Source organism: Lynx canadensis, chromosome B1 (assembly GCF_007474595.2).
Source record: "Lynx canadensis isolate LIC74 chromosome B1, mLynCan4.pri.v2, whole genome shotgun sequence".
Taxonomy (NCBI): Eukaryota; Metazoa; Chordata; class Mammalia; order Carnivora; family Felidae; genus Lynx; species Lynx canadensis.
In genome coordinates, this window is record NC_044306.2 from 174,787,399 (window position 1) to 174,814,283 (window position 26,885).

The 26,885-nt window shown below is 43.1% G+C and overlaps 1 protein-coding gene across 1 annotated transcript in view; it reads left to right on the plus strand.

The window, feature by feature from the left end:
• RELL1 (RELT like 1) overlaps window positions 1-26,885 on the plus strand; it is a 68,492-nt gene that overhangs the window by 17,166 nt on the left and 24,441 nt on the right. The window contains 4 exon segments of the mRNA XM_030314055.1: window positions 15,282-15,323; window positions 15,326-15,505; window positions 17,633-17,704; window positions 24,939-24,996. Coding sequence (XP_030169915.1) covers window positions 15,282-15,323; window positions 15,326-15,505; window positions 17,633-17,704; window positions 24,939-24,996 — 352 coding nt within the window.

Sequence of the window (26,885 nt, forward strand, 5' to 3'; positions counted from 1 at the left end):
CTGTTGTTTTCCCACGTGGTTAGTTTGTGTCGTCTTCTGCTGGGTGGAAGCTACTTGGCTGAACTCCGACCCTGGCAGGGACGGATTGTGCCACAAACCAGGGACCTAGAAGATCCCAGAGGCCTGGTTCTCTGTGCCAGCTCCCTGTCTGTAGAGCTCGGGAAGAGCCGCGGGTTCCTAAGGGACCCCCTTCCTCACCCCCACTCTTGCTGTTTTTCTGGTGGAAACAGGCTACCTGGGCTTGTCCTCTTCTGCCTGTTTGGTGGTTTTGTCCTGACACTTGCCGTTCGCTTTCTCCCACAGTTTAAATAATTTCTTTCTTGTTTTTTTTTTTTTTTTTTTTTAAATGTTTTTTTACTTATTTTTGAAGGAGAGAGAGAGAGGCAGAGCATGAGCTGGGGAGGAGCAGAGAGAGAGAGAGGGAGACACAGAATTAGAAGCAGGCTCCAGGCTCTATGCTGTCAGCACAGAGCCCGACGTGGGTCTCAAATTCACGAACCGTGAGATCATGACCCGAACCGAAGTCGGACACTCGACCGACTGAGCCGCCCAGGCGCCCCTAAATAATTTCTAACCTAGTCCCTGCTTGGCCTTTTGCAAGGAATATACACGAACAGGTCTGTTAGGAATTGCAACCCTGTGAGAAGTGGGCAGTGGCTTTGGAAAGGGTATGTAAACTCCTCTCCTGTGTACTGTCCCTTTACCGATCTAGCAATTTGGAATGGAATGGAGTCCTGTGAAAATCTCCTTCAGGGCCAGTTCCCCAGGCTGGGGTTAGGAATGTGCTGTTTGTGGCCTCCTTTGGAATCTCTGCTAACTGGAACCTTCTGTTGATTCCGATGAGCCCGGGGGCTTGCTGGTAGATTAACATCGTTCAGAAAGGGCTGACCCAACAAGTGTGTAAAGCTACAGGGTATATCAGTTGTCCAGCTCTGAAAATATTTATGTTTTTTTAACAGACTGTCAGTATTTGGCAAATGGGTGTGTAAGTACACTGGACATTGTGTCCTACAAATAGCATCTTGACAAAACTGCTGGTCAGGTTACAGGGGAGAGTGGACACTCAGTTACCCAGGAGCCCTTCTGGGAGGGGGTAGAATCTGCTTTCCCAGTTTTGCAGGGACCACCTGACAAATGGTTAAGGTGCTTACACCCTATCCCAGGAGGTGTGATAGGCAGGAGGCAGGACACCGGCCCTTCCAGCTGGGGAGATAGGTGTGTGTGACTTAAACCAGGGTTTTCCTGTGAGTTCTGTTTCACATTTGGGTTTCCTAGCTTGGACCACAGTCCTGTGGCCGGGTGACATGTGCTGTGTGAAGGGCGTGGGGAAGAAGTCAGCAGGTGTGAGCCGTGGTTTTTCTTTCTGGCTCTTTCTCTGCCTCTACCCAGTGACGTCATGTTAGGCCACTGTGGGTTTACTTGCAAAATGAGGATCTCACCCACCCTCTTGGCTATCTCCTTGGGATTAGGGGTTTCTTTTCTTTTTAAAAATATTTATTTATTTTTGAGAGAGAGAGAGAGAGAGAGAGAGGGAGAGAGAGAGGAAGAATGAGCGCGAGCTAGGGAGGGGCAGAGAGAGAGAGGGAGACACCAAGTCTGAAGCAGATTCCAGGCTCTGAGCTGTCTGCACAGGGCCCGATGCAGGGCTTGACCCCATGAACCATAAATGACCTGAGGGGATGTCGGACACTTAACCGACTGAACCACCCAGTTAAAAACCCACAGAGGTTTTGATAAAATGAATGTAAAAGTATCGAGTGTCATTTGGATAGGAAATTTTATATCTTGTATGGTGTCTCTAGCTGATGTGTATGATTGAAGATTTTCCTCCCCTTGTCCTTTGCTTTCTTTCCCTTCCTGCCTTCTTTATCTGAAAGATTTTTAGATGCCACGGAACTAACGCTGTCAGAACAAATTATGTTTGTGCCAAGTATTGAATTGCTTCTAAGTAAATACTTTGGGATAATAATGTGAAAACATACGTATGTGAACAAGGTGATTTCAGCAGACAGGAAAAAATTTCCCTTTCCTTTTCATAGTTGTGGAGGGGTAAAACAGTTATACTTTAGAGTGGTCTTTGGCCTTTGTAGTTAAAAGTTAATATTGGGTAATTTTATGCTGCTGGGATGTTTTTAAAAAAATTAATTGATTACAAATTTCATCTTGCTATAGCTGGCTTTAATTATTCTTTCACGAAGAAGATTTTTACATTAGAAAAAGATGCATGAAGATTTCAGTATTTATTATACATACTAGGATCATTTTGAGAGAGGCAGCCTTTTAGGGTTTCAGGGCATTACAGTGGATGGATGTGGACCTGGGCCCCAGCCCGGCTCTGCCTTCAGTTGATGATGGTTTAACCTGCCTGTTTACTGTGAGGTGTGTGTCACTAGCTAAAACTGAAGGCCACCTCCACTCTTACAGGCACTATTAGTGGCTAAGAGTGAGGGGCCTGGAGGTTAGTGAGAGGACCTACCTTACAGATGTTGTGGAAATGAAATGACTTTGTACATGAGGCTTCCGGAACAGTGCCTGCCATACTGTGAACACTCAGTAAATGCTGCCATCACAGTTATTTTAATGTAGCAGCTCATTTCTCATAACATACCACTTGTCAAAAAGGATCCAAAGTGAAGATTAGATTTCTGAAGTTTTGTTGCTTTAAAGACACTTGAAACAGATGACTTTTTAAAAAATTCCATTGCTTTCTTGTTTGGACAGAATTTACAATTCAAAAGGTGCATGCAGAAAGGGGAAAAAAAAAAAGTGTCTCTCTAAACCTGTTCTCCAGCCATCTAGCTCCTCCCCAGAAAACAGACAGTGCTCTCAGTAGGTAAAGACTTTTAAATTTTAAAAATCCCCAGACTGGTGACACTTGAAAATAGCAAAAGACGAGGAGGGGCAGGGGAATGGGGAGACAGAAAAAGAGGAGGAGAGGATTCAGCTGGGGCCTGCACTGTGGAGCCCTCCTGTCCCTGTAGCAACCACGAGCATTGCCCTTGCTTACACCCCTCTCTGAGGACCCCAAGATGTGCCCTGCAGCTCAGGGCCCACTGGCGTTGCTTCAGCCTTGTCTGCCTTGGGGCCATGTGTGGTGGCTTCCTTTCCTGTGTCCCAGTGCAGATGCTGGTGAGTTGACCTTGCTCTGGTCTGGGGTGAGGCCGGGTCAGATGAACCTTCTGTTGTATTCTGAATGCAGACCATTGTTTGAAGGACTCTGGAAGGTTCAGGAAGAGTCCAGAAGTTGAGTTCCTTGGCTTCTCTAAACACTGGGATCCTAAAGTTAATCCTCTCCCAAGGAGCAGCTGTGGGGTTGTGGCTGTTGTCTCTGTTCAATCTTTTGATGCCCTTGGGGAATTGTGTTTGGTCAGGGAGTTCTGTAGCCTTCAGAAGTAACTTCAAATGGTAAATCTGACAGTTTTGGAGAATGTTGGGGACTTTCTCTGACTCTGCAGTTTTCCCCTTCTAGTTTCATTTGAAATCTATGATGATAAATATTTATAATTTCCATCACTATTTTAAGCATCTTTGTTTCTTTATATTGACCTCACCCTAGTTTCAGCCCTTTGTTCTGGTAACTAGCTTGGGTTCAGGAGTGATTCAGTTTTGTCCCCCATTCTCCTGCCTGTCAGGAATGTTTGTTCCCTTTTTATCCAGCCAAATTCAGTTTTTCTTTTGAAGCCTAATGTAAAGTCCCTTTTCTTCCTGGATCACACGAATTACTTCCCTTCCCACACCTGTAGTACATATACAAAGAAAGCGAAGCTTAAGAATGGGTTGTGCTCCAAACATTCCTTTCTGAGTAATTGGGTTGGAGATTCAAATGTATTTTCCCATTAAAAAATAATAATAGGCTCCCACAAAGGGTATTTAAAAAATGATTAAGTGGGATTTTGTGAGCTTTTCTTTTTTTTTAATGTTTATTTTTTTGAGAGAGAGAGAGCAGGGAAGAGGTAGAGAGAGAGGAAGAGAGAGAATCCCAAGCAGGCTCCACACTGTCAGCCTGGAGCCTGATGGGGTTCGAACCTACCAACCGTGAGATCATGACCTGAGCTGAAACCCAAGAGTTGGACACTCAACCAAATGAGCCACTCAGGTGCCCCATTTTTTTTTTTTTAATATGGAACATTTTACTCTTTTTTTTATTACACTCCCTTTTATTTTGAGGGAGGAGAGAGAGAGAGAGAGAGAGAGAGCATGAGTGGGGGAAGGGCAGAGAGAGAGGGACAGATGATCCAAAACAGGCTCTGTGCTGACAGCAGTGAGCCTGATGTGGGGCTCAAACTCACGAACTGCGAGATCATGACTTAAGCTGAATGAAGTCGGACGCTCAACCAACTGAGCCACCCAGGTGCCCCCCTTTGCAAACTTTTAATATCCAAATTGAAAGAATCGTAAAGTGGGCACCTGTATATTAACCACTTGGATCCAACATTTTGCCATATCCGCTAGCTGATCCTATCTAGCTAGCTATCCATCCTTCCTTGCTGGACCATTTGAGATCAAGATGCAGACATTGTTACATTTCGCCCTAAATACCTGTATCATTCATCTTGTGGGATTTAGGACTTCCTTCTACATAACCACAGTACCATCATTATACCTGAGAAAATAAACAATGCATCTCTAATCCTGCCTTAACCCAGTTTCCTCAGTTGTCCTCAAAATATACTTTATAGCTGTTTTGAAATTTTTTTATTGATTAAATTTCTGAGCCAGGCTCCAGTCAAGGTTTACTTATTGTGTATTTGGTTATATTCGTTTCTAACAAAAGCGAACATTTGGCCAAGGACTGGGGAAGGGAAGAAACTTTCTTGGCCACAGGCAATATTTTGAAATCTTTGGCTACTCGTCCCTCCCTGTTTCCCTCTCCCACAGGTCTGGGTGCTGCTGAACTCTCCGTTTTGGCATCCTCCAGGGTACCACTGATCTCACACAGGTATTAGCAGAAGCCTCAGGGACAGCTGCATTTTCCAAGGGACGTCTTAGCGGAAGGCTTCTGAAAACCAGGGATTCATAGCTGGGCATTGCTGATTTATGCACGATTTGCTGGGGAAGGTGTCTCGGCCCCTGTCTGTTCCCAGAGTGGTCTTCACTGTCCCGAATCAGAGTTCTGTGCTCCAGTGTCATGGAACATTTCAAGGACTTTGACAAAATAATGGTAACTGAGTGGGTGCACTGTCATGGGTGGGTGGATTCTGGGCGGCTGGATCCTATCTGGATGTCCCCTCCCTGCCTGGTCACAGATTCAGAGTGGGGGTGGGGAGGGCTGTAGCAGCTGTTTATCTGGAAGTTGTATAGAAGTTGGCGGTGGCCTGAAGTTTCACTACAAAGGTTAGCACTTATTTATACTGACTTCCATTGTCTTTCTGGTTTCCCTTTGAGCTCATTTGTTCTCCCCATTCATTTTAAGCTTTTTAAAAATGTGTCTGCATAGATGCTCTGTCTCAATAACTGGCACTGTCGGGGATGGTCTTAAAAGCTCTGTGACTTTGGTTTTATCTCTGTAGCCAAAATAGAAATAATTTGGGGATGATTTAGTTTTGTAGAATTTGTTATGTATTTGCCCCTATCATTAGTGTATGTAATTGATTTAAACTGTGTTTCGACAATTAACTTAATAAAGCAGGTCGTTTTGCAGAAGCTCATAGATCAATCATGCTAAAGTGGTGTTTGAGAAGCTGCATGTGGGCTGGTCGCGAGCACCTGCCTGGTTTTCATGCAGGCTCTTACCAGTTTTTAACTGTGTGACTTCGGACTCCCCGAATCTGCGATTCCCCTTCTATAAAAGGATAATACCCACCTCGTAGAGATTTGAAACCCTTGGGGCCCAAGGCTGAAACTTTACAAATGTAATCCACTGCTTCAGAAGCCGAATCAAGGGGCTCCTACCCAGGTGGCTCAGTCGGTTAGGCGTCCGACTCATGATTTTGGCTCAGGTCACGATCTCATGGTTTCATGAGTTCGAGCCCCACGTCGGGCTCAGTGCTGGCGGCATGGAAACTGCCTGGGATTCTCTCTCCTTCTCCCTCTGCCCCTCCCCCAGCCAATGCTATCTTTGTCTCTCTCAAAATAAATAAACTTAAAAAAAAAAAAGAAATCTGATCAAATACGTCAATGCTTATGCAGCACACTCACCGGAATAGAGGTCATATATAGCTTCACATCAGAGCAGAACAGGTGTGGCCACCAATGTGCTTCTCAGATTTGGTTTTGCTATGAAGTGAATCATAAAAGTTTTTGTTCTCAGGGCTTTTTGGATTTTGCCTGATGGACACAACAGGGTCAGCTTGTGTTTTTTATCTCCAGTCACACTTTGCGGATGGGGCTGGAGAAGGTTGGGAACGTGGAGAGCCATGGAGAACCATTGGCTGCAGCTCATAATTTTTCAGCTGAGCAGACTGAGGTCCACAGAGGTAAAGCGACTTGTTCAGATCACAGAGGTAGCCAGTGGCAAAGCTGAATGAAGAAAAACCCTTTTAGGGAAATGTACGTCTATTGATCTTAGTAATCTAGACCAAAAATAGACTGCTCTTGGGCACCGTGATTTGAATCTTCACTAAAAACAAAATAGGGCGTGTGTGTGTTTAAAAGTGATTTTCCAGCCAGGCTTCGTGTGGGTTATCTATATACCAGCCAGTGCCTTTTCCATCACTGAGCTGTCAGGTCACCCTGCTGGGAAACCCTAGATTCTGAGAATGTGTACCCTTTCCTGATAAAAGTGGAAGGATACCTATCAGAACCATCAAAATGTCCCTTGGTTGGAGCAAAGCTGCTTGGGAGAGGTCACAAGGGCCTCCTTATCTGTAGTCTCTGGTTATTAGCTTCGTCTTCCCCATTGTTTAGCAACCTCGAGCAATGCCCACTGGGTTTGAGGAATGCCATTTCCAGGGTTCTCAGCTCCTCTGACCACTGAGGTCAGTTGGAAATACAAGTATTATTTAGAAACAAGCTAAAAAGCTGCTTTTGATTTTGGGGATTGACTTGGAGCCATTTCTTCAGAGCTCTTCCTCAGTTCCTTGCCATCTGCAGGCTTTTTTTTTTTTTTTTAATCACGTCTTCTTTTGTGACCTTCTTAATGAGATGTTGGCAAGTCACAATACATAGTGGGTCCTCAAAATGCAATGAAGAAACCAAACCTGGCTGGGTCTAGGAAAAATCCAAAGGATTTTGATGACACTGGCTTTTGTTAAACATTTTTTACTTGCGATGTTGCTGAAGGGAATCACATTCCTCCTTGAGAGCCAAGAACTCCCTGCTTCGGTGGGCTTGCTGTGTGCAGGACAAACTCCAGATGAGGCGATGGGCTTCTTTTTGAAGAGGCTGAGTGGACCTGGGTTGCGGCCTGGGTCAGATTTTGGAGTGGGGAGGGAGGTCAGAGACGGGGACAAAAAACAGTTTCGTATTTGTCCATTAGTGCTGGGCATTTTTCAAACCTATCCTACTTCTTGCTGCGATAATTGGAAACCACGGTTTTGAAGTTTGGGGAGTCTTTACTCTAAGTTGTGAAATAGGAGAGCAAACCAGCATTTAGCATTTTGACAGAGACGTAGCTAAATGATAAAATATTGTTGAAAGAGAACTAATTAAAATATACCTTACACACGCATTTGTACTTGGATGGTGCCCAGTTACATATAGGCACAGTTTTACGTATGTGGAGACCCAGGCTTCCAGAAGGTAAGAGGAAACAATATAAAGGCAAGCAGCATCCAGACGGACTGGTTTGAATTGAGGCACGGCCACCAAGTAGCGGGGTGACCTTGGGATGGTTGCTGTACGTTTCTGTGCCTCCTTTCCCCATCTGTAATGTGGGGACAGACCTCTAACTCTGCCCTAAGTTTGTCGTGAAGATTTGATGCTTAGCTTAGCGTTGGCTCCTAAATGCTCTGTAAATGTGGTAGTTATTGTTGTCAGTGGTAACAGAGAAATAAACCACTCTGAGCCACACTTCCATCTCTTCTGGAACACCATCTCCCCCAAAACAGTTCTCTTCCTAGTTTACTATGGCTCTGTATGCTTTTGGTTCTGACTCTGATCGCTGGTCCCTTACTGTGCTGGGCTTTCCAGCTTGTGTGGACCTCTCCACATGGGTTAGCCTTGCTGGAGATTTGGGGTGCTCCTCTCGGCTGTGCCCTGAGTGCCTGTGCACAGCCCTCTCCTGTTCCTCTCCTGTTCGCTCAGTCTCTCCGCCAGGCCCACCTGCTGCCCCCAGATCTCAACAGATGTCATCTCTTCCTATTTATTCTGAGAGAAAATGGAGGTGTCATGCACCTTGTGCCCTCAACTTCCTTCAGCCCACTATTGAGCTCTCTAACTCACAGACCCCCTGATTCAGGAAGAAGTGAATTTTTTTCCCCCATTCCAGTATTTAATCTGCCTGCCTATGGAAATCTCCTCAAGGCTATCACTCCTTATTCCCTCTCAGTCTTTTCCTTTTGCCCTTTTCGTATGTAAATACATTGGTTTCAGCCGCTTAAAAACAAAACAAAACTCCAAACAGAAATTTCTTCCTCTCACCCTGAAGGTGAACTACCCTACTACCCTTTTTGTGCTTCTACTGGGCTTTTAGAAGGGGTACACTGAGCTCAGTCTCTCTTCTTCAAACCAGGAAATCGAATCTTACATTCTGGTCTACTGAAAAACTGCTGTCCAAGGCCACGAAGATCTATTTTCCTTCCAATTTAATTTATTTTTTCATTGTATGTATGTATTTATTTATTTTGGGGTTTTGAAGTTTACTTCAAGAAACTACAGAAAAACAGGAAGTAAAGTACAAGGAGAAAGTTTAAAAAATTCCAAGCAGCTTCTTAAATTAGAAACTAATGGTTTCCCATGAGTCCTTAGAAACTTCTATGTTGCCTGACTTGTCTGAGTTCTCAATTCTTTTTCTAAAGAGTCTTCTCAGGTTGTTTGTTTCTTGTTTCTTTTTTTAAATTGTGTTAAGAACATTTAACATGAGATCAGCCCTCTTAACAAAGTTTTAAGTGCATGATACAGTATTGTTAACAGCAGGCACAATGCTGTGCTGCAGGATAGAAACATTATACCCATTCAATAGGAACTACCCATTTTCTCCTCCCCCACTCCAGGCAATCACCATTCTACTCTCTGTTTCTATAAATTTGACTATTTTAGATTGCTCCTAAAGTGGAATTATGCAGTGTGTGTCCTTCTGTGACTGGCTTTTTCACTTATGTACATTTTTTCACTAATGCCCTCCTGGACCATTTAACTGTTGTCTATGGCAGGATTTCCTTTTTTTTTTTTTTTTTTTTAATTTTTTTTAATGTTTATTTGTGGGAGAGAGAGACACACACACACACAGAGTGTGAGCGGGGAGGAGCAGAGAGAGCAAGACACAGAATCCAAAGCAGGCTCTAGGCTCCGAGCTGTCAGCACAGAGCCCGACGTGGGGCTTGAACTCACGGACCGTGAGATCGTGACCCGAGCTGAAGTCAGACGCTTAACCAACTGAGCCACCCAGGCGCCCCTGGATTTCCTTCTTTTTTAAGGCCGAAAGGGATTTGGTTGTATATGTACATCGTCTTTCTTTATATTTAGTCATCAGTGAACAAACACTAGGTTGATTCCATATCTTGGCTATTGTAAATAATACTTGCAGTGAATATGGGAAGCAGTTATCTCTTTAAGATCCTGATTTCAGTCCTTTTGGGTAATAGGATAAGTTGGACTGCTGGATCATAGGTAGTTCTATTTTTAACTTTTGAGGAACTTATTGTTTTACATATGGCTGCACTGATTTTCCATTTTCCTATTTTAGTTGCTCTCTCTTGCAGCTTCTGACCTTGCTGACTGCTCATTCCTTTTGGAAACTCTATCCTCTGTTCTAGGGTAGAACCCTGGCTTCTCTCCCTCAGCTTCCTCATGGAGTGGATCCGGTTTTCTCACTGGATATTTCCGTCTGGTTGTCCCCATGTTCAAAACTGAACTCGTGATAGCGTCCTCTCATGCCGAGTATATTAGTTTTCTTGGGCTGCTGTCGCAAAGTACCACAAACTGGGTGGCTTAAAAAAGAGCCTCACACTTCTGGAGGCTGGAATTCCAAGATCAAGCCCGGCAGAGTTGCTTCCTTCTGAGGGCTGTGAAGAAGAATCTATTTCATGCCTCTCTCCTAGCTTCTGGTGGTTTCATGGAAGTCTTTGGCCTTTAGAAGCATCACCCCATCTCTGCCTGTATCTCCACATTGTGTTTTCCCTTTGTACCTGTCTGGCTCCACATTTCTCCTTTGATAAGGACATGTGGGATTTGAGTCCACTCTAATGACCTCATTTTAATTTGATTACCTTTGTAAAGACCCATATTTTAATAAGGCCACATTCTGAGGTACTTGGGATACTTCAGCATTTGAATTGGGAGGGAGGTAAAATTCAACACATCACACCAAGCAAGCTTCCTTTTTCTTTAAAGTTACTTCCCATCTTGATAAATGACATCAATGTCCACCATTGTTATCAAGCAGAAACTTAGGCATCATCCTTATCGATTCACTTTGCCCTTACATGAACTTGGGATTCAGAGCTTGTAGAACTTGAAGGCAAAATTTGGAAAGGGAACCGTCATAGCATCCAACAGTTTACCAGAGGGGTCTGTGATTCCCAAATGGCTGACCACCTCTGTTTTGTATCTTTTTTTTTTTTTTTTTTCCTAAGGTGTCTACCACTTTAGTACAAAAGTAATACATACATATGAATTTTAGAAAATTATAGATAAGTATAAAAATAAAATTTAAAGTTATTCTATTATTTAGTTACCTGAAATCACTTAATATTTTGGTCATTGCTTTGTACATTTTATGCCTTCTTGCATTTTTAAAAAAACTAGTTGGACCATACTGTATGTAAGATGTTGAATCAAGCCTTTTATATTCAACATTGTATCTTAAGTGTTTTCTCATGTCTTCATGAAATCTTTATAGTTTTAAATGATGCATATTATTCCATCAAATGGGTGGATAATGATTGACTTAGATATTTTCTTACTATCCCATGATCAAAATTCATATTGTTGCCATTTTTTGTTTTATAGAGAGTGTGGCGACCACTTTTGCTATTCAATTGGATTCAAATAATTTGTTTGTAATTCAGATATGACTCAGCTGGGGAGAAAGAGAAAGATGGTCAATGTCTCTAAAACAAGTCTTTAGTGTAAACTGAAGGAAAACTAAATTGCCTAAGTTAACAATGTTTTAAGTCATTATTTGTCAATAGTTACTTTGTAATTTTAAAGTTATTTTTATTGAATTGCTATGGTAGGTCACAGTAGATTCTCAAGTCAACCGCTTTTTAGCAGTTCTTTGTAGTCTATAACAGGGCTGTCAAACAGAACTTTTGAGATGATGAAAATGTTCTTAAAATTTTTTTAATGTTTATTTATTTGCTTTGAGAGAGAGAGAGAGAGAGCACAAGCAACAGAGGGACAAAGAGCAGGAGACACAGAATCCGAAGCAGGCTCCAGGCTCTGAGCTGTCAACACAGAGCCTGACGTGGGGCTCAAACTCACAAACCATGAGATCATGACCTGAGCTGAAGTCTGATGCTTAACCGACAGAGCCACCCGGGGGCCCCGAAAATGGTTTTTTATCTGACCTGTCCAGTATGGTAGCAATTACTACCCATGTGACTACTGAACGCTTAGAATGTGATTAATGCAACTGAAGAACCGGATTTTTAATTTTATGTCATTTTTATTGGCTTACATTTAAAATGTTTATTTTTGAAAGTGAGAGAGAAAAAGAGCATGCGTGTGAGCGAGGGAGGGGCAGAGAGAGAGAGAGAGAGAGAGAGCGAGAATCCAAGCAGGCTCCATGCTGTCAAGTGCAGAGCTCAACGCAGGGTTCCATCTCACAAACCATGGATCATGACCTCAGCGGAAGTCAAGAGTCAGACGCTTAACCAACTGAGCCACCCAGGCGCCTCTTAATTGACTTAAATTTAAATAGCTACTTGTGGCTAGTGGCCACCATATTGGATAGTACAGTTCTATCAAGGTGGTGAGTAAACACTTTTACAATGCGTGCCTCTTCCTAAACACTCTTCTACGTGCTTTACATATTAATATATTTAATCCTTACGATGACTCCATGAAGTAGTCTTCTAGTTTCTATTTGGTGTATAACAATTCACCTCAAAGCTTCGTGGCTCAAAACAACAACAGTCACTCATTTTGCTTAGAAATCTACAACTTGTCAGGGTTCAGAAACAGCTCATGTTTGTTCCATGCATCACTAGCTGGGGCCCTCGGGTCTACTTCTAAGATACTCAGTTACAGAGTTGGCAAGTTGATGACTGTTATTGGGTTCTTTTCTTGAGGAACCTTCGGTTTCTGCACGGCAGGGTGATTAGTTTCCAAAAGCAAGTGCCCCAAGAGACAGGAGGTGGAAACTGACAAAGTGTCACTCCATATTCTATTGATCAGGCAAACCTCAGAGTATATACTCAAGGGTAGGACGTACAGACTTCTCGGTTGGAGCAGTACCAAAGGATTTGGGGCCATGTTTTAAAATCATCCTAGAAAGATATAATCATTTTGATTTTATTTAATAATGAGGCAACTGAACATAGAACAATGAAGTAACTTGCCCAAGGTGACATGCCTAATAGATGGCGAAACTGTTATTCATGTCGGGCGTTCTGACCTTGTAACCCAGTGCTATATTGCGTCTCTCTGTAATTCATGTTTCACTAATTTAGATTCATATCTCTTCAGTTTTCCCATGGTAGAATAATTACGAGATTAAGTGACTGATACTTGTTTGTAAATCACAGACTCTAAATAATGTAGTATTTGCAAGGGTTTGCCAAATACCAAATGGATGATAAAGACACATTCTCAACCCCCTGATTCAGGAGGAGCTGTTGGCTCCAATTCTGAGCCCCTCCGCTTTTGTCCCTATTCCTGCTGCCCTCCAAAGAGAATTGGTTGTCACTTCCAGATTGAAACAGACCATGATTCTGAGTAAAAACTCTCTCGGTCTTAGCATGTTGCCTGCTTCACCTATTCCTGTTACATGGAATATATGTTACTAAAAAGGAATTAATAGGGACACCTGGATGCCTCAGTCGGTTAAGCGTCCGACTCTTTATTTTGGCTCAGGTCACTATCTTGTGGTTTCATGGGTCTGAGTCCCATTTCGGACTCTGTGCTGATAGCACAGAGCCTGCTTGGGATTCTGTCTCCCTCTCTCTACCCCTCCCCTGCTTTCTCTCTCTCTCAAAATAAATAAATAAACTTAAAAAAAGGAATTTTTAAATAAGACTTACTTAGAATTATAAAGGAGTTAAAGAAATGTTTCCGGTTTTTACTGAAGGCTGGTAGTTAAATCCTGATTTAGATGATATATTGTGCATTTTTAGGGAAGTGTGTGTGTGTGTGTGTGTGTGCGTGTACTTCCATTATTTGTTCATTCATTTATTATATTGATTCCTGGAAGATAAATCAGAAAAAAAAATAGGTTATCCCCAATTCTAGAGATTGTCTGATAAAATAATGAAAGCAGCCTTTTACAAACCTAAGAAACCAGCAATTTCCTTTCATGTTCAAAGGTAATGGATATTTCCATGTGAAAGACTGATAGCCCTTTGTATGGCCTCTGGTTTGCAAATTGGGATTCTGTTTGCTGCAATAATGCAATGTGGTTATTTCACACCTGATATTTGTCCCATTCAATCATTGCCACATGGATTCTTTTTTATCAAAACACTCTTTGAGAGAGCTTATAATTAAGTGTATTTAGTTTTCCAATTTCTGAGTTTCTTTTCTGTTTTTTTCTTTTTTAATTTTTTTAAGGCAGAGGGAGAGAGAGAGAGAGAGAGAGAGAGAGAGAGAATGAATCCCAAGCAGGCCCCACGCTGTCAGTGCAGAGCCTGATGCAAGGCTCAAGTTCACAAATCACGAGATCATGACTAGAGCCAAAATCAAGACTTGGATGCTTAACCAACTGAGCCACCCTGGCATCTCCTATTTCTGGGTTTCTTAAGCAGCACTGTGAATCTCCCTGATATAGAGAACTTCATTTTAGCACTTCAGAATCTGAGTATTCCAAATAACGAGCCTTCATTTCCATCAAACCTCACATTTCCCTTTACTTCTCATCCTACCTGACCCCCTCCTTCGTTTCATAATTCTCTTCTCATTTTGTGTCTGTGAGCTGGTTTTCTATGTAATTTGCTCTTTCTCTGGTATCTTCATTGGCCATGTCTCATGACTGCACCAGGCTCTCTGCCTCTCACTGTCCTTCATAGAGGAGATTCAGATCCCCATGCTCATGCACCTCTTGGGAGCCTACGTGTGGTATCCCTGCAGGATTGGATGTCTGCCACCTCTGGTAAATAAGTCCATGTGATGCTTTGACATGCCCACAGGCAAATTTCTCCTTTTCTCTGAAAGATGCCTCCTTCCCAGCCGCCCTATTTTTGTTGTCATAAAACAGGTCCCTGCTGTTATTCTTTCTTCTGTTTACCCATGTATATGCCTTCCACGGCATTTCTCTCAACCTGTGACCTGCCCATGTGTTTTGTTAGGGACTGATGCCATTCTGGATTTTTCTCTTTCGCATATTTTAGGTCTGTCAGCTTACTAAACCCTTCTAGAACATAAGCTCCATGAGGACAAGGATCTTTGTTTTACTCAGTGATATATCACACACACCTAGCATGGTGATGCCGTAGTTGAGCATTTAGTATGTTGTCAAAAAGGTTGAAATGTTTTACGTGGATAATTTATTTCACCTTCATAACACCCTAGAAGGGTGGGACGCTTCTATTAGTATACCTGTTTCACGAGAAACTGAGGCATGGAGATGCTAAGTTATTGCCCAGTGTCACCCAGCTGCTGGTGGTACAGCCAGGACTTGAACCCGGGTCTCCTGGGTCCATGCTCTTAACCACTAAGCACCCCGCTATAATGCCACCGAACAATAGTGTGTTTGCTTTGTGCTTATGTTTCACCGGAACTCTGTACATGCTTTCTGCCCTGTGTGGGTGCTGCCACAGCTGAAGAAGCACACACTAGCTTGGGAGGTTTGAAAGAAATTCCCAGGGTGGGACCTAGTTTATGAGGAGCAGGGACAGGAAGGGGACTCAGACTTTGAGGCAAGCCTGGCCCTCAGCCTGTGTTCTGTGCTGCCAGACCCACCAGTCTCCGCGTGGCCCACGGTTTGGGGAGGAGACTCGGATTTAACGTGCACGTTCCCCAGTGTTGTCAGGTTTTTCTTGCCTCCGACCGACATCTGACGTGGCCGTGTGTATTTCTTCCTGTAGACAATGGTGGCAGCCGCACATTGCACTCCAAAACGGAGACGACACATCGCCCACTAACAATACTGGCAATGGACACCCAGAGTATATTGCATATGCGCTCGTCCCTGTGTTCTTCATCATGGGTCTCTTCGGCGTCCTCATCTGCCACCTGCTCAAGAAGAAAGGCTATCGTTGTACAACAGAAGCCGAGCAAGATGTGGAAGAGGAAAAGGTTGAAAAGATAGGTAAATACCTGCATTCTCTTTATGGAGATGTGGATAGGGACGATTTTTTTTTTTTTACGATTTTATTTTATTTTTAATCTCTACACCTAGTGTGGGGCTCGAACCCACCACTCTGAGATCAAGAGTCGCATGCTGTACTGACTGAGCCAGCCAGGTGCCCAAGTGGGGGCAATTTTGAAATAAGTAACCAGTCATATGTATTTTCCATCTCTATGAGGCAAAATGGTCCATCTTCACAGTAGGTGGTATGGCAGAGTGTCCGTGTAGATTTCGTAGTAACCCCACCTAGAGCTTGAAACCTGCCTGTCCTTTACGAAACACCTACCAGCTCATTCCTTGTGACCTTGGGCAAGTCACATATGCTCTAAATCCCTACTATGTATAATTTAACTAGAATTTAATCTTAGTTAATTTCATGCCAATTTAATTTAATTTAAATGAGGGCAGTGATCTCCACTTTGTAGGATTATTGTGGAATTTAGAGAGATGATGCATTTGGTATTTGGCACATAAGCCCACTCAGTAAATATGAATCCTTACTATTATTATTAAAAGAGATGCTAATAAGGATAATGTGAAATATAAATAGCTCTCACCACTTGTATGGTATTACTCTTGCTGGGGGAATTCAATCTTAAATCTGTGTGACTGAAATTTATATTTATTAAGTAAAATAATTGTGTCAACAGTACGATAAAAGTGTGGCAAGAAATGGTGCCTTAGATTAACTTGAGGATATCTTACCTTTTCCTCTTAACGTGGAGTGTTAGGCAGTGTTCAGAAAAACCCAAGAGAATGAGATTTTCTTTCTTCATAGATGTTTTTTTTCAACCATCCTTCAGGGACATTTCCAGACTTGGAGTTGGGGAGTAGTAGCTAACCTTCCTTATCCCTTTCAGCTCCTCAAAGGTCAGTTTTTGCAGAGGGGGGCATTTGGAGTAGGTCACCTTTCAAGAAAGTCCAAAGGGCGGACTGGGGAGAGCTTCCTCATTCCTTGCCAGCCTGCTGGCCTGTTGGTTTTTCCCACCCCCACTGACCTTTGAGGCAGAGAGAGAACCCGGTTGCAGGATGAGTCATGTGTAGCTGTGAGCAAACCAAAGCTGAGTGTTTGTCAATAGAAAGCAAGCCTCCTCCTCCCCTCCTTCAAAGATGCTCTGTAAGCCGGCTTAGCAGGTCAACATTTGCACCGTCCGGCCAGACGTGTGTTTTCACAGAGGGGGAAGCCGACTGTGGATGGAGAAAGACACCTTCCCAGGTACACGAGTAGGACACTGCACACCTTGATTCGTTCTCTGTGAACTAAGATGGTGTATTTCAACCCTCCTTTTTCCTTCCTCCCTGAAATTACACAGTTTCAGAGTGGAGGTTTGATTTTTCTTCAAACACTGTCACATATACAGAGTCTCATAAAGTTAACGGTTTGTGGGCAAATAACCACGGCTGATATTTAGGTCAGTTGCAAGTGTATTTAAAAGAAAGGAGAGGCTTATAAACATGGATGAATAATTGCCCCCAAAGAAGTTCATACTCTAAATTAATGTAGTATACCTGCAATTAAAAGAAAATCCAAGGCCGGGGGTGCCTGGGTGGCTCAGTTGGTTAAGTGTCAGACTCTTGATATCGGTTCACGTTGTGATCTGCAGTTGTGAGATTGAACTCCGCGTCAGACTCTGCACTGAGCATGGGGTCTGCTTCGGATTCTGTGTCTCCCTCTCTCTCTGTCCCTCCCCTACTTGCTTGCATGCAAAATCAATCAATCAATCAATCAATCAATCAATCCAAGGAGAATTTTTTCTTTTAATTAACTATCTTCTTCCCATTTCCCCTAAGGGTTTAAGGAAATGATGAGAGAGAAATATAGTAGTAATGACTGATACAGATGCATGAAAGTGAGTGGGTGTTTGGACTTGGGAAGACAGTTGATGGATAATTCTGGTACTCATTATGTCTGTTATATATGCCAAGGAAATCACCATGGACTGTGCACCAGGCAGTTTGGGGCTGAAGGAAGAAAGCCTAGACCCTTAGTGCCACGACAAGAGCTTTCTTGAGACTGTTCAGTGAGGTGTCATGCAATCCACAGAAGTGACCAATTTAACCCATACCCTCCTCTGCCTTCTCTTTCAGAGTTGAATGACAGTGTAAATGAAAACAGTGACACCGTTGGGCAGATTGTTCGCTACATCATGAAAAATGAAGGTATGGATGTTTTAGTGTTCCAGAACAATTCGATATTCATATGTGTTATTGAAAACTTGCTTCAGAGAGTCAGAATTTGTATGAACTCTCCTGTCAATATTTCTGGTCATTGGCAGCACCTTTTACCTAAGCTCATTAATCCATTAAGCTTTCAGGTTATCCAACCATGAAGTTTCACGTAAGTGTGTTTTCAGAGAGCCAGTGGGTGTGAGTAGTGCATAAAGCCCGCCCTGGAGGCGCACCTTCTAGTCCTGGCCTCACTTTGATTTGAGGGAAGTCACATTACCTCATGGAGTCTCCATTTCCACCTGTTTTTAAAAGGAGGATAATAAATAATATTTATATGGTAACATTGTTGTGACATCCTGCATGTAAAATGCTTATTAGTATAGTAGGCACTCAAACATCGTCTGTTCCTTTTTTTTTTTTTTTTTGTATTAAAAAAAACTGTGGTAAAATAGACAAAACATAAAAAGTTACCATTAAAGGTACAGTTCGGTAGCATTAAGTACATTCATAATGATGTAAGCCGTCACTACTGCCTTGTTCCAGAATGTTTCCATCATCCCAAACTGAAACTCTGTACCCATTAAACAGTCACCGTCCACACCCCACCGCCCTCCCCCAGCCACCCTCCGGCGACCTCTCTGCTTCTGTCTCCATGGATTTGCCTCTTCTGGATCTATTCTCAAGTGTTCCAATTTTTAAACAGTTTAACCTTTGTGGACATAGGCAATTTCCCCCCTCGGAAATGTGCTCTTAACTCCTCTCTTCTGAAGTGGAGGATGAACTGAACCTTGATTTGATAAATCAGGGTTCTTGTTCAGAACACTGGTTATTATTTCTGTAGGATACCATTACAGGGGTGCACAGGGTGAGGCTCTCAGTGACTTTTGGGGCATGTGGAACTCGTTGGGCACATCTCCAATAGCTGCAGATCGCCGTACTTTGAGTTCTCACGAGAATCGAAAAGAAAACCTCTTCCTTGGGCTCTGTCCTGGCTCCAGTCACAGCGGTGCTGTAGGGCACACCGATGCAGCCGAGCCATTCGTCCGAAGGGGAAACTAGCCGTACTGCTAAGTAGATGCTGCTGCTCTGCCTCCAGCCCTTCCCTGGGGAGCCCCACCCCCACAGCCTCACTGTCAAGCAGAGCACCGGCCCGGCCCTGGGTGTGGGTCAGCCTTTTGACTTAGAGAAACGGCAGTTTCAGCTGGTTCCACATCATTTTCGTTATTCTTTACAGTGTGCTTTTCGTATGTAATCTCATTTAATCCTCACACTATCCCTCTAAAGTTGGTATTGTTTTTCTTAAAACGTTTATTTATTTGAGAGAGAGAGAGAGAGAGAGAGAGAGAGAGAAAAGAGCATGAGTGGGGGAGGGGCAGAGAGAGAAAGAAAGAATCCCAAGCAGACCCCACACTGTTATAGTGCAGAGCCGGACTCGGGGGCTGGATCCCACGACCATGAGATCGTGACCTGAGCCAGAATTAAGAGTCAGATACTTAACTGGCTGAGCCACCCAGGCACCTCTAAAATTAGTATTGTTATACCCATTTTACGGGTGCAGAAACGAAGGCTTCAAGTAGTTGAGTTCACATGGTCAGTGAACAGCTTAGCCCTAGCTGGGTCTCTTTCAACTACACAGCATTACCTCTCCTCTCTTTAATTTGTGGTTTCAGTTTCTACAGGATGTAAAACCGCATAATCAATCTTATTAGAATGGCATTTAAAGTAAGAACAAAAATGACCAGAATACTTGGATTTTGATCTCTGCCTTCCAGAGACCTTCCTTCAGGGAACGATATTTGGTGATGTTATTCATTAATACCCAATGGTGCACATTTCTACATAAGAAATCATTTTTAATTTGCACAAGAAATAAACAAATATGTTCTTGGCATGGAAACTTCAGGCCAACGGAGGTACACACGGTGAGGCATGGCGTGCCTTGTGCATTGGAAACTACCTCACGTGGCTTTGGGATCTTGGGGGCCTTTGGGACTGGGGCTTCTGGGAGCTGGGGCAGCTGCTGAATTAGTTAGTATGGGATGTGGTGGGACTGACTGTTGGATCAGAAATAAATAAATTGTGAAAACTTTGCAAGGGCTGAAGTTCTTATGTACAACTTCCTTGTATGAGCTGAGTGTTTGCCGTATGGTGGCCCTGAGGGCTTTCTAGGGACTAACAACCCTTCGATTCAGATACTTCATTCCCAGTTTACAGTTGAGAAACCAAAAGGCTCATAGTGCTTAACTAGCTTGCCAACATCACACGGCTGGCAAGTGGCAGAGCTGAGATTTGAACTGTAGCATCTGACTCCAGAGTCTGTACTTAACCACTTGCTGTTACTGCCTCTTTCCTGGTAGCAGGAAGGAGGGATGGAGGTGTCTTCCTTTCAAAGAGATAAAGTGTATAGCTGGGATAGTTTATAAAACCCTTAAGCATTAAGTCATTAAATTCTCAAAACTACCTTATGGAGGTAGGCCCTTTTACCATCACATCTTGCAGATGAGGAAACTGGCCCCCAGCTCATATGACAAGCAGCATATGGCAGGATGGGCCAACAGTGGCACTCTGCTTCATTACAGCAGAGGAAAAGCGTTTGACTTTCTGGAACAAGCTTGCTGTGTAGTTTCCTACCTCCCACACTCATGGGCAAACAGGTCTGTCCTTTTCTTTTTTAATGATGTCCTTTTCCTTTTGGGAAGAAACCTTTTTGTTTCCTCTGTGTTAATTACCGGTAGGTACATGAAAGTAGCAGCTAAGGTACTGTTTTCCTTCTTTCTCCTCTGCTCCCTGGTTTTTCCCCTCTCCCCCGGTCCATGCCTTCATTTGTCTCCTGTGATTTCTCCAGTGACCTGTGAGCATGAGTGGTGGTTTCGATCCTTTGGGTGGCCGTTGGTTCTCCTTGGCCACCAGGAGACATCTGACCTCACTGGACATCCCTTTTCCAGACATGGCCATCTCTAGCTTCCTTCCAGCCTGTGCCCAAACCACAGCTAGGGAATTAGATCCATTGTTGGGTCTCTTACCAGTTTATATCCTAGCTTCTTTGGTTTGCTTTGAGACTTCAATTCTCTAGAGAACAAATGCATTTTTAATCTTTTGTCTATGTCTTTAGCAGTCTCTGGACTTAATATCAATTTAGACCTGCCTATTGATGTTAATTCAGTTTTCCATTTCTTTAATTGTAAGCACACCGTAACGTAACTTTTCCTTTAAAATTGAAAAAAAAAAAAAGGAATACAATTAAATACAACCCATCCATTACCATTTGCCATGTTTATTTAGGTTTTCTTTGCCTGTACTTACATATTTTAAAACATTTGCTATCATGATTTATGAATAGTCTTCTGCTTTGCATTTTTAATTTGACTAATGGGGTAATATTTCACCTGTACTCATGGTGACATTCTTGCTTATGGTTTAAACATATCATGTCTCGAATGTTGCAAATCAGGTTCGTTTAGGTAAATCTTTTGAGGGATACATTTATCAGCTGACCTGCATACTCATCACTGTCCTGCTAATCTCAAGGCTTGGATTAACCACAGTGCTACCCTTAATTTATCTTTGTAAATAGATTGAATTGAAGAGTGTGTGGGTGGTCATTGGGGTTTTCTTGGGTTCTATGGGAATTTGGAAAATACCTGCACGTTTACAGCTCTCTTGCAGGCCCTTAAACTGTCTGATCTGGTAACAATGAAGATATTGTGATTATTCTAGGCAGGGAGATCCTTTTGTGAAATTCTTACCTTGGGGTTCAATTGATATTATGGCAGGAGGGATTCCATTACAAATTATCATTACCGAGTAGGTCTCTGAAAATTGCTTTAATGATTATGCAAATGCCCTATGAAGCATTCAACTATTGATCATTTGGGTAAGGACTTGGACATTGAAGAATGTAAAGGATAACATGGGGTCAAAAGCACCCACCCAAACTCAGACGGACCAGGGTTTGTGTCCAGCTCTGTCCCGCTAGCTGTGTGACTCTGGCCAGTCAGTTATGATCTTTAGTGCCTCAGCCTCTGTATCTGTAAAATGGGCATGATGATTCTGTCTATTCTGGACTTGTCAGGAGAGTCAAACATGGTAGGGTCTCTAAAGCTTTCGGTCAGTGGCTGGCACATGGCAGGCACTCAGATTTTGCCGGTGGCAATAGTTCTGGCCTGGGGATTTGCCTTGATTGCAAGGGAATGTTTGCAGAAAAGACTGGTAGTGGAAGAAATAGGGCATTTCTCCTGCCTGATTTTCACTGCTTTATACCTAAGATCAGGCAGACATTCAGGACAGAAGAGAGGAAGCGTTTCATGAAATTACTACCCTCTAGAAAATGTCTCCTGTTCCTGACAGGCTTTCCTTGCCCTGTAACTGACCCCTCCCATTCTCTGGATACCCATGAAGGGAAGTAGAGTCGACAGAATGTTGACAAGAGTAGGGGAGCCATCTTTTATGGCTTATTGGAGTTATGAGTCACAATCAAGGAGGGGATACATATTCAAAAGAACTTAATCAGATGATTGTTCCTTCATAGTAGTTTTACAGCCAAATTCAAGCATGTGTTTGAGTCCTAATGGTGAGGTTATGTTAGAAAGTTTTCTCATCCGGGGAAACCACATGACCTCACACACTGAACCTCCTCGGACAGGGAGGGTGTGGGTAATGTTTACACAGAAACTTGAGTCCACTCTTAAAGAATTCACTCATAGCAAACAATGGGGCTATTTATTAATTTTTATGAGAGATAAGGGCGAGGTACAGGAGCACATAAATATAGAAAAAATAACACAAGTTTATAAAAGAACAGTTTTAGGAATGATTTTAATGTATTTTAGTAATCTTCCTCGATCATTTTCTGACTCCATGTCTCTAAGGAAGGTCATCTTTAGAGGTGGTAAATTTTCTCCGGCAACTAATTTAAACTTTTGTTTTTAAAAAGCCCATTCTTGTAAGTGAGTGCTGTTAGTGCTATCTTTATTTTCAGACCTTTTTTGTTGTTGTTTTCCCTCTTTAATGTTTGTAGTCTTGAAGTTTAGATGGCAGAGAATAAGCGTCAACTGGCAAATTACTGTGGGTATTCCCTAAACCCCTTGACTACACAGAAATTAATTTTGTGCATCCTTATTATTAGTCAAAAGGAAAATGAGTGACATCACTAGATTGTACTGGAGTTTGTGTCACAGAAGGTAACGTGTCTTCTTTGTTGTGTGGGAGAACATACAAGGTGCCGATCCATTTCAGTACGTTTTCAGTAATGACAAGAGGCTTACTTAGGTCAAAACGTGTGTTAGGGAATGCATTTGGCCATCCTCACAGACAGTCATGAAGGGCAAAGAGGATATTTCTTTTAGAAAAGATGGCCTGCTGTGTTAATGGTTGCACCTGGGGGGCTCAGTCAGTTAAGTGTCCAACTCTTGATTTCGGCTCAGGTCATGATCTCACGGTTCATGCGTTCAAGCTCCCAACTGGGCTCTGTGCTGATGGTGCGGAGCCTGCTTCGAATTCTGTCTCTCCTCCTTTCTCTGCCCTTCCCCTGTTCGCACGCTCTCTCTCTCTCTCTCTCTCTCTCAAAATAAATAAACTTACAAAAAATAAAAAAAAAAAAAAAGGAAAGATGGCATGTTGTGTTAGTATTTCTTTTAAAAGAATCTGTTTATTTGTAAGGGTTGTAAAGGGGGGAAATGGATCATGGGAGCAAAAACCCCTAATTATTTTACATATAAAACACAGATTTGCATCTACTATGTAAACAGGTATGCATCTTCAAGATTAGAATTTCATGAGAGGGTGATTAGGAAAAAGATGTTGCAAAAGGCTCCTGGGTGGGCCATAATTATTTCAATTAAAAACTTAAATTTAATTTATTTGAGAGAAGTTGGGGAGGGGCAGAGAGAGAGGGAGAGAGAGAGAATCCCAAGCAGGCTCCATACTCAGTGTGGAGTCTAATGTGGGGCTCAGACTCACAAACAGTGATATCATGACCTGAGCCGAAATCAAGAAGCAGGTGCTTAACTGGGCCACCCAGGTGCCCAGATAAATTTAGTTTTTAAAAAGTTGAGAATCACTGGATAAACCCTTCACTGTTAATACTTAAAATCAGTAGTGTGAATTTTCTTCCCTAGGGATGTCATTTGAAATGTTAAATGTTAAATGTTGGTGTTGGCCCACATGATAAATAGTGATTTTTTATTTCATCTCTGGAGAATTTGTGGTCCCTCATGAGAACAGCACTTTAAAAATCAATGAAAAGGGTAGGAGTCAGTAATAACATTTGGCCTTGCCAATTAAATATCCAAAAGGAACTTGAACATTCAGTCTTCCATCCTTGAGAGTCTAACTGCTCTGTAAGAGGCTTAAAGATGTGTGTTTGTGGAGGCGGGAGGGGGAGGGGGAGTGGGGACCCAAGAAGCTTAGATACAGTTTGTTTTTGTTGATAGCCTACACCCTCCACCTAAAAATTTGGATTTTTTGAAAAATTAATATTAGAAGTCCAATTTAATTCAGTCCGTATTAGGTAACTTATATTTGTGACCACCTTTTGGAAATTTAAAGTATCTGGCCAGAGTTAAGGTCTTATATGGTCCTGAAGCTGAGCTAAGCCAAATGGCCCACCTGGAAAATTATCTCCCATCCCTGATTATATGTGAGACAGACCTGATAATACATGTGGATCCAGAGGTGAAGGCTTGTGATTTGGGCACGTGTAACTTGTTAGAATACAGATCTTTTTTTTTTTAACCGGTTTATTTTTTTTTTTTAATTTATTTTTTTAGATTCAAGTTAGTTACTTAGAATACAGGTCTCTTAAGACATGCATGTCATGCATATTTAGCAAAGGGAGTTGAATGCAGTGGAATAGCAACATGTAAATTTCCCTGTGGTTTGGGAGCGGGGGAAGAAGTGTATGTTTCTATGTTATGTTGGAATGACGTGTCAGAAGCACAGCTCTGCAATAATCTGCTTTCCTTTGTGTAGACTGTCTGGCACTCATACTAAATTCCAGCATGGTGAGTTATCTGTCGATGGTGCCATTTCGAGGGGTTGCCTTGGGAAAAACTCTCCCTTCTCTGGGACCCCAGGGTCCTGTGAACTGAAGGAACTCGGATGTTTTCCCAACAGCTTTTCTTTTCTTTCTTATTTTTCTACCAACAGCTTTTCTGATGTAATAATTCTAGGATTGCTCATGTGATTCATCCCATTGTAATCCTTTACTTTCTTTTTTTTTCCTTAGCAAACGTTGATGTTTTAAAGGCAATGGTAGCAGATAACAGCCTGGGTGACCCTGAAAGGTGAGCGCTTCTCCCTCCACTCCCTTCAGTGGGACTTTTTTTTTTTTCTTGCTTATCTATTAGAACAGGTTTCCCAGCTTTGGTACTGTTGACATTTGGGCCAGATAATTCTTTGCTGTGGGGAACCGTCCTGTGCATCCTGGGATGTTTATCGGTGTTCCTGGTCTCTGCTCACTAGATTCTGGTGTCTTCTCCCCCCCCCCCCCCCCGGTCCCCCATGTGACAACCCAGAATGTCCCCACATAGCATCAGCGTCCACTGGGGAGAACTCAGCCCTGGTTGAGAACTGCAGTGTTGGAGATATGCTGAAGAAGTTAACAGCCTTGGAATTGGGCACCACTTATTGGCCACCTCTTTGTGGTCAAGTTAACTAACCACTCTGAGCTCAAGTTCCATCATTTATAAATGGAGATGGCCATTGTACCCACTTTCTTGGGTTATTATAAGGAAGACAAGTGGCCTGGGGCATTGAGAGACCTCCAGGAGTAATGACGATTCAGCAAAAATTAGGCTGGTTTGGTTATGGAGCATTATAGTCCTTCCTAATGAATTACAGATAACTATATTTCTATATAATTTTTTATTTCGTCAGCTAGGAGCATTTATTGAATGCCTGCTCAGTGCTGGGCACAGTGCTGGAGCTGGGCATTCACAGATTGTTGGCACGGAGACTCGGTCTAGTGGGGAGTGGAGGTGTGGGTGTGAGGCCTTACGATGGGGATGCGCATGACTGTGCCATGGGAGAAGCAAAGACTGGATGCTCTGCAAACTCCATGGGGCCAGTGGGAGGTGACGGAAGGTTCATAGAAGGTCCATGGAAATGCCATCTGACCCAGGTTCGACAGGCAGAGACAAGAGGCAGGGGCTGCTTGCTTGTAGGTGGAGAAAGCCCCAAAGGTTCAGTCCAGGGAGGCCAAAGAACGCACCGTGGACAGTAGGAAGAAGGGCCAGGAGGGCAAGTTGGGACCGAGGGACAGGGCAAGGAGTTTGGCACCTTTTTCCTGCTTACTCTGTGGGGCGGTGCATCTGGCATATCTTGGATATCTTGTGTTTGTCAGACTGGTGTGTTAGGCTTGCATTTTCACCAGGAAGCTCATGCAGGAAGCTCTGTTTAGGAAGTCCTGGTGGTGTAGTTCATAGAGCTACATAGAGACATATGAGCTGGGATTTCTCCCACGTTCCAGCCCTGACCATGGTGTTTGGACCATGTTGGCTCACGGCGTGTTTGCCTCGGTTATTTTTGGGTGTGGTATAGTGCCTGCCATTGGCTTTTATGCACCGCGGGTACTCGATGAACATTTGTCGAACGGATGTCGTTAAACAAAAATTTTGAATTCTACCTTCCACTATGTGGTGTTAATTTGGCATTGTTTTATCTCAGAAAGCTGCTGCTGCGTGTTTTTATTTTAACAACCTAAAGAGCATCCCTAACGAACACCAGAAAGCTTTTGGCTGTCCGTGGTGTTTGAGACTCTCCTCAACCATGCACACTTCTTTTTAAAAGTGCAAGTGGGATGGTTCTCAGCAGCAGAAAGGCTGGTTCATGCTGTCATAAGACATCCACGTGCCTCTGGGGCTCTAGGACGGGCTCAGGTGTCAGCCTGTGCGGTGACATGCCACCCCACCTTGCCCGCCTCTACCATGACGCAGGGCTGATGCCTGGTCGGGCTGGCCCTGTCCTGTTTTAAGTCCTCCTTTTCTAGTGGACCAGAGTCTTGACGTGTCTTTTGAAAGTTGCCAACATCTGACCTATATACTTCTCCTTTTTATGTTTTGCCTGGACTTTTTTCCCCGGGCTATCAAAGAATGTGGGCTCCCTTGTTTTTTTGAAGCACTGTAGCATGGTGCTTAAGTGCATGGTTTCTAGAATTAGACTTTCCAGATCTGGA